Here is a 7,871-nt window from a genome sequence, read left to right as displayed (position 1 = left end):
AGAAAAAAAAAAAAAAGAGACTACAGTGACAGACTGTAAACCCTATGAAGGCAGGAACCAAATCTGCTTTTTGTCCCTGGATCTCTCCACAACTGTGCCTGATTAGCAAATAGGCATTCAATTTCTGAACCAATCAATAAATGGACTCTTGCTTACCCTAAGATCGAATACCCAAATCCTATTCCAAATACTGGAACCTGTAAGTGAAACAAATGCTCAAGAATACTGTAGGATTAGCAGACTTCAGAAGTCATACCTAACCTAAAAAATTCAGACCCCATTCCTTCCCTTCTGGCTTCACTACTGGAATTAAAATCTTCTAAGAACATCACCAAATAGGACAAGAAAAAAATGCCAAAGAGACAACTCACGACAACTCAAAATAACTACTCACTGGGCAACAAACCTGAGCTGCTCTCAGATAACGAAATGAAATGGAATTTTTGGAGAATACAATCCCAGTACCATAGAAGAAGCCAGAAAACAAGATCTACAACAGAATGTTATTTTACTAATAATCTATTCATCAGTTCATTAGATATCAGTGGTTTCTACCAGCTCCCCCAAAACTCAGAGTACAGCTATTGATAAACAAGTGGTTTCCCAACACTAAATTAGCTAAATTCTCAAATTTCCTCCAATTTAAACATTTTGACATCACTCACATGCAAACGAGTTAAGTGAAAAATCAATGAACAATTAATACTAACATGTTTAAAGAGCTGACCATGCTGATACTTGTGATTGTGTACTTAGTATGATTAGGTACAACTGAAACCAAAACAAATTATGCATGACATCAATTTGGCACATGTGACTGACTACCAAGTACTCCCAACACCACTAAAAGTTTAAGAATTGCCGATTTGGGTCATCAATACTCTTAAAAAAACGCAAATTTGTTAAAAGACCTACCACCTACATTTGCATATTATACCCATATTTATGTATCTGTTCATGTTCAATAACTAGCTGAGATCATCTGCCAGGAAACTTGGTTAATTAGATCAAAGTTTAAAAAAAAAAGCTTAACTAGTTTTTTGACGAAGGCAGAGATGAACCAAGCAGCCTTGGTGGGACAACAGTTAAGTACTCAGCTGCTAACGAAAAGGTTGATGGTTTAAACCCACCCAGTGACCCTGGGAGAAACCCCTGGCGATCTGCTTCTGTAAAGATTACAGCCAAGAGGACCTGATGGGACAGTTGTCACATGAGGTCACTGAGTGACAATCAATTAGACAGCACCCAACAAGGGCTGAACTTAAGATGTATTACCCCTAAACTATCCTTAGAGCAATTAGATAAAAGTAATATACAGAAAACAGAGATTGTGTCATGTCCTACACAAGTTAGTCCTGGAACTTTCCTTGGGATTAGATTCATCCACCTCCCGATTTATACAGGTCCCAGATGTGAATATCCAGGCTGATCTGTGAATTCAAACACCCAACCCATTCCTTTTGGAACATAACACAATCTGCCGTTTTTCCCATGGAAGGAATTCTTAACTCCCTCACTATATAACAAGCATTTGTACCAGAAGTAGCAAGTCTTTGGTATTATTTAGGGGTAAAGGAAAAAACTCAGAAAAAAAATGGTAAACCACCACTGATAAAACGTCAAAATAAAAAAGACTATGCCCTGAGTTACCGTATTTAAGAAACCAAAGGGAAAAAACTGCCTCTCTTCCCACTTTGTTAGCAACTTCCAAAATACCAGCCAAGACGACCTTGGCTCATTCGTGTGGCCCTCAGATGCACAACAGAAAATCCTAGGTTCTGAGGTCAAAAAGATTCAAGCCCCGTTTCCTCCATCCGAGTAAACTTAACATGTAGACCACACAAACCCCTACCAAAATCTGCCTCATCTATAAAGGATCAGCTTTACAATTTCAGAACGTTAAGTTCTACAGTCTTACACAGCAGAAAGTGGCCTTTATTCCAGGATATCAAAATCTACCTCCAAATGGAGATTTCCGCTCCCCGCTATGGGGAAATCAAAAGACAAATTTCTCTAGCGCTTCTAATTTCACCTTCCTCAAAACCATGCAATGCTAGGACAGGAAAATATAGCCCAAGAGTGAAAGCAGAGCATGAATACCAGTCTACCTTCTACTTCTCTTTGGGAAAGGCCTTAGTCAACAGTTTTAAGACTCAGCAGATATACAGATAAGACACTAAAAACAGTGTCTGGCTGCAGTAACTGAACATTAAGTAGATGTTACTGTTACCAAGTATTTATATAGACTAGTACCCAAACAGAGGACCAAGAAAATCGAACTGGTCTCCAACAAGATTCCTACAAGAAACAACTCACATTTCATGCAAGCACAGCAGGGTTTGAGGGCTCCAGCTTAAGTCCCTAACAATTAAGATGGATATAGGACCTGAGGCAGTTTTCACTGTTATTTTTTCCTTAACATATACTGTCACATACATGTCTGAGAACTAAACGAAAAGGCATGTAAAGCCCACTTGAATATTCATGTGCACCGCTTAAAAAAATGTTTTATCATCTCTGACCACTGGACCTATGATATTGCAACCTTTAAGACAGGCATACAACACATTAAACTTGATAGTTCGCTTCGCAAATGTTTCCTTCTTTGCCTGGCTCCTAAATCCTAAGTAACCTGATGCCAACACAATAAAGTGAGGGTGACAAAAGTGCAGGGGGTGCGCTGGTGCGTGCACACACGCGTGCGGGAAACTCCTACAACTCTTTGTAATCCCTGTTTTGAACAGTTCATTGACTTCTTTGCCCATCTTCTGACTAGCCAGGAAATGTCAGTAATAGTATTTTTTAAAAAAAAACCACCCCAGGATTCTGGAAGGGATTTTAAATGTTTAATGTAGAGGTCTAAAGGGAAGGGTAAACAGCACGCCATTTCAGACAAACACACAAAAACAGTTTTATAATATTTTATTATCAATAACAAACAGCTGCTTTAATACGTTGTCTTTGTCCTGCAGCTGTTAAAGGGTGGGTGGGACGACACCCTTGACCCCAACAAGGAAAACTCAAATTAAGCCTTTATATACAAGCAAATTTAGAGCTCTTTTATGTGTCCAAAGCCATTAATTATTTGAGGCATTAAACTGATTCTGAATTAACATATTTGAATAACCAGGAACTAAAATATTCAAATTTTTTCTAGTACAAAAAAATTAAATTTGCTTTAGTTATAAAAGAGCTCTGTCAATATACACAAACTATATACTCCAGACATTCACAAAAATGTGAGCAGAAGGCTTATCAAAAGACATTTAATACAATTAGTTTTCAACAACCCCTTGGTTGGTCCACATCTACAAAGATATCCAGCCCAATCCAACCCCCCTCCAAATCCCACCCCCACAGAAAAGCACATACTTACCAGAATTTTTAGCAAGTATGGTTTGTGAATGTGTTTTTTTTTAAAAAGGCCCCCAGGGCAAGTTATTTACAGTTTAATTGCCACTGTCAACTGATCTGGACCTTGACCGGGACCGGGACCTGGACCTCTGGCGATCCACAGATGGAGACTTAGATCTACTTGAAGAACCACGTTTCTGGCTCTTCTCAGGCACAGGAGACCTACTAACAGAACGGGACTTGCTCCGGCTCCGGCTCCTGCTCCTTGACCGGCTGTAGGACTTGCGACTACGAGAACGAGATCGGCTACGAGACCTAGAGGAACTCCTGGTTCGGGAGCGAGATCTGCTTCTTGACCTACTAGGGAAGGAGGGAAAAAACTCAACATGAGTAACAGACCCTACAAATCCATTTAATAAAAGTGTGCCTTAAAAACATTAAAGAGATACCTGTGCCTTTTGCTGCCTTCAATTAATTTTATTTTTCTCCCATTTATTTCCTTTCCAGAGAGTTTTTCAATAGCATTCTTTAAGTCACCGTAAGAGGCAAACTCAACCACCCTAAGATTAAAGAAAAAAAGGCATTTATAAATTACATATATCACACTGCCTCGCAAAGTACATAAGGCAGTCTAATGTTTCTAAGCTCACTTTTCTATTACTATCTTTAAGATTCGTTTCTTGATAAATAAACATACCGTCAAAGGAAGATTTCTCAACCTCAGCACTACTGACATTTTAGACAAGGTAAGTATTTGCTGTGGGGGACTGTCCTGTGCGTTGTAAAATCTTTAGCAGTCTTCCCTAACTTTTACCCACTAGATGTCAGTAGAACCCTCCACCACCAGGTGTGACAACCAAAAATGTCTCCAAACCAAAAAACCAAGCCCACCGTCATTGAGTCGATTCCGACTCATAGCAACCCTATGGGGAGGCAAAATTGTCCCTGGTTGAGAACCACCACATTTGAGCATGTCCAAATTTTAAAATTCTCCAAAATGTTAACAGTGTACCTTTCCAAATGTTTTAAAAGGCCTTCATCATCTCCAGTACACACTCACCCTTCATTTAATTTAGGTCGATGTGCATCTGCAAACGTTACTTCCCCAGCTTGTCTCATGAAATCTTTGAGATCCTTAACACAAGATAATTGTGTCAAGCAGAGACAATGAAAGGTGACACACAAACAATCACAAGATATAAAAACAAAGACTACTGAAAGAGAAGATGTTAGATAAAGTACAAACATGGCTTCTACCACACTTGTATTCTATCAGAATTCAAAATTTATCTATAGCAGGGCACGAATTAAACAAAGAGCATATTGCTTTTAAGCAAGATGCTAGTGAAAATTCAGATTTTAACATTAAAGTAGTATTAGTCTATACTGAGCTCGATACAAAAAACAAAAAAAAAACAAAAACAAAAAACAAGAAAAAAACAGTACATTTTTAAAAGTAAAGACTAAAGCAAGAATTTTATATTTAAAAACAACATTTACAAGACACCAGTTATTCTGTGCCCCATATGTCATTAAAAAAGTTTACGTTACCTTCATTAACATTTCCCTAGGCTAGTCAAGCAGCAAACCATTAATCGGTCGGAGAAACCTTCATGACATATGCCCGACTGGCTCTTCGCCACCCACTTGAAGGACACTACCCAATCGATGGAAGCCTTTATCGCACAGCCCTCCCTATTAGCAGCTATTGGCGGATGCAGACATGTTCTAATCTTGTGCAGTTACCAAGGACCACTTTACTGCGATCAGGATTCCAACGACCAACTAATTTCGAATCTTTCAACTCTTTGCGACCAGGACCTCTTATTCGGAAGCGTTACAGGAAGACCGCTCTCAACTTAGGGATCAGATCACGTTATCAACGCTCTGGGATCGCTGCAACCTGGCACTTCAAGTTTAAGTGCACCGATTACGTCTAGACCGGCAAACACAGATCTAGAGGTGGCCAACTGATCACTGTAGGAGCTGACTGGCAAAGTCAACCAGGCCCAACCAAGAGTGACCAAGACAACGATTAGGTAACCCACAGGCACTCCTCGTCATAAGGCCAACGACACAGATAGGCTGGCAAATAAAGGGTTTAATATTTGGTTAAAATTGATTTTTAAAAACATGAAAAAAATCCTCAAAACATTTACATTTGTTCACTAAGTATTAAAATATCCCCCAGTTACATTTAATTAAAATTTTAAAATAATGCAATTAAACCCACAATTTAATTAAAAATAAAACTACTTTTAACAAAACGTATTATTAAAATTTTATCTACCCATTAACTTTTTAAAAAACCACATTGAAATAACTCAAAACCGTGTTTTAACAAACCTGCCAGCTGACTCTTGAAGATAAATTCTCAACTATAAGCCGATTTTCTGTCCTTACAGGTGGAGCATTTCTGAGGAAGAAAATGAGTACTCAAAAAGGAAGAAGTGCAGTGGTGTACATTTTTTGTGTTCAACTGTGGGTAAGTTCAAGGAATCAGACATGTCATTCAAATGGCTTCCATCATAGTTTCTGCACTATTCTGTAAGACTCATCAGGAACAGTGTGGGGATAACACAAAAATAGAACAGATTATGATAGTTCCCAGAATTATTACTAATGGTCCTTGAACCTTAAATTGTCCCTGCGTAATGCCTGTACAAGGCAGCCACCACCCATCCATCACATACCGTCTATCATTTCGAGGTCTGCGACTACTAAAACGGTCAGAGTAGCGTCCTCTACCCCTTCCACCTCGAGAACGAGCCCTAGCATGCTCAATCGTAACCCTACAAAAACAGAAGGGAAAAAAATATTAATCATATACTTAAGCTACATAGAAGATCCACCGTTTAATCTAGAAAAACACCCCAGCTAACCTATTCAGCTTTATTTCCCAGAGCTAACTAGTTATACAATGAAAGCATTCTTGCCTTTCGCTGCAGAGTTCTTTTCCATCAAGTTCATATACAGCATCGTCTGCATCCCTTGGATCCTCAAATTCCTAAAAATGTGAAAAAATTTAAATACATAACATGGCTTTAATAGTGTATTCGACACATTAACAGCACTAAAAACGTGAGAGAACAGGAAAGCAAATATCTTAATGACATTATCATACAAATACACCCAACCAAGGAGTAACTGGGAAGGCATTCCCTCCAGCCCATAATGAGGCTGTTTTATTCCTTAAAGTCTCTTGCTTTAAGGCTGCCTCACACTCACTGAAGATATCCTACCAATGCTTACTAAGATCAAAATCACTGCTTATAACAAATCTTTATCTACTTAACGGAAGATGATGATTTAATACGTACCACAAAACCAAATCCTCTTTTCAGATCAATATCTTTTATCCGTCCATACCCCTTGAAGAATCTTTCCACGTCTTTCTCCCTGGCCGCTGGATTTAGTCTCCCGATGAATACTCGACAGCCGCTCATGACGTCCGGCTAGTATTTCCTGTTAGAAAATAATCCTTTTCAATTCAAACACCAGTGAGTATTAGAGGAAGATCTGGTCAATGGGGCAAAAACATAAACGGCATAAAATAAAGTGTTTACCAGCTGATGTTATAAACAAGATTGCCAAGAGTGCCTCTTTTTAGGCCAGGTCCCTTGCAGACAAAATTAAAACTCGGCTGCCAACACGATCCTTCCCTGGGCCCAGACCGCAGCGACCGCAACGCCCACTGCCACCTCTCGAACTGCGCAGTCGCACACTCTCCCTGGCTCTTCTGGCCCCCTCCCATCTGCCGCAGTTAAGAAAGGCCGAGAAGTGCGGGCGGAGCCGACCCCGCCTTCCGCAAGGCCAGCCCAATGGCGGCTCGCCGCGAGCGCGTCGCCGCCTCCTGGGAGCGTCACAGCAGGTGGAAGCCGGAATCTCGCGACGCCAAAGCCGCGCCTGCGCAGAGAGCGGCGGGCGGACCCTAGGCAGCCACAAAATGGCGGCCGCAGAGTCAGCGATGGGGGTGAGCCGCGCGTGCCAAACTCCCTTCTCCCGCCCACTCCCCGACTCCACCGTTCGGGAGTCACTGTGCCCGCCCGCAAAACGCCCTCACCACACCCGAGCAAAGGCACACACTCGAGGGGTTCGGATGAGATTAAAAAAGAGGTGGGGAGGGCACGCAACCCCCGTGTAGAATGGACCGTAAACATTACCGCCCTTCCACCTTCAGCACCCCCTCAAACAATACCAAAAGGGAAACGTGTCCCAGCGCCCACCTCGAACAAACTGTGGTCATTAGACGCCGTCCTCCGCAAAGAGGGCAGCCCTGGCTCCCCGCGATCTGAGCTGCCATGAAGAAGCCTCGATCCAAGAAGCCTTTCCCTCAAAGTGAGCCACTCACCTACCGGAAGGGATCTTTGGCAGCTGAGACCCAGAGCCGTCCGTAGTCTGCAGTGGAGTCGTCTGCCTCCCCACAGACCAGGACTTGCCTACGTCTCTCCACAACTGACGCACTTAACAGCGCTGGCGTTCCACAAAATGGAGGGCGCGCCTCTCCGTCACTTCCG

At 41.5% G+C, this 7,871-nt stretch overlaps 1 protein-coding gene across 7 annotated transcripts; it reads right to left on the bottom strand.

Moving 5' to 3' along the window:
- Positions 1-2,905: 2,905 nt before the first annotated feature.
- On the bottom strand, positions 2,906-7,818 carry SRSF5 (serine and arginine rich splicing factor 5). 7 transcript variants are annotated; one of them, XM_049898396.1, is made up of 9 exons: positions 7,581-7,818; positions 6,921-7,285; positions 6,675-6,819; positions 6,291-6,361; positions 6,048-6,146; positions 5,701-5,770; positions 4,415-4,488; positions 3,804-3,914; positions 2,906-3,711 (listed from the first exon to the last, which is right to left on the bottom strand). In XM_049898396.1, the coding sequence occupies exons 3-9, from the start codon at positions 6,798-6,800 to the stop codon at positions 3,450-3,452; spliced, it is 813 nt and encodes a 270-aa protein (XP_049754353.1). In that variant the 5' UTR covers positions 6,801-6,819; positions 6,921-7,285; positions 7,581-7,818; the 3' UTR covers positions 2,906-3,449. The 7 variants fall into 7 exon arrangements, with proteins under 7 accessions (XP_049754353.1, XP_049754347.1, XP_049754350.1 ...); XM_049898390.1 differs by having other exon boundaries at positions 2,906-3,714; positions 7,581-7,817; XM_049898393.1 differs by having other exon boundaries at positions 2,906-3,714; positions 7,706-7,811.
- Between the last annotated feature and the right edge of the window lie 53 nt (positions 7,819-7,871).

Source organism: Elephas maximus, chromosome 10 (genome assembly GCF_024166365.1).
Source record: "Elephas maximus indicus isolate mEleMax1 chromosome 10, mEleMax1 primary haplotype, whole genome shotgun sequence".
NCBI classification, from domain to species: Eukaryota; Metazoa; Chordata; class Mammalia; order Proboscidea; family Elephantidae; genus Elephas; species Elephas maximus.
This window is presented reverse-complemented; position numbering and strand designations above follow the sequence as displayed.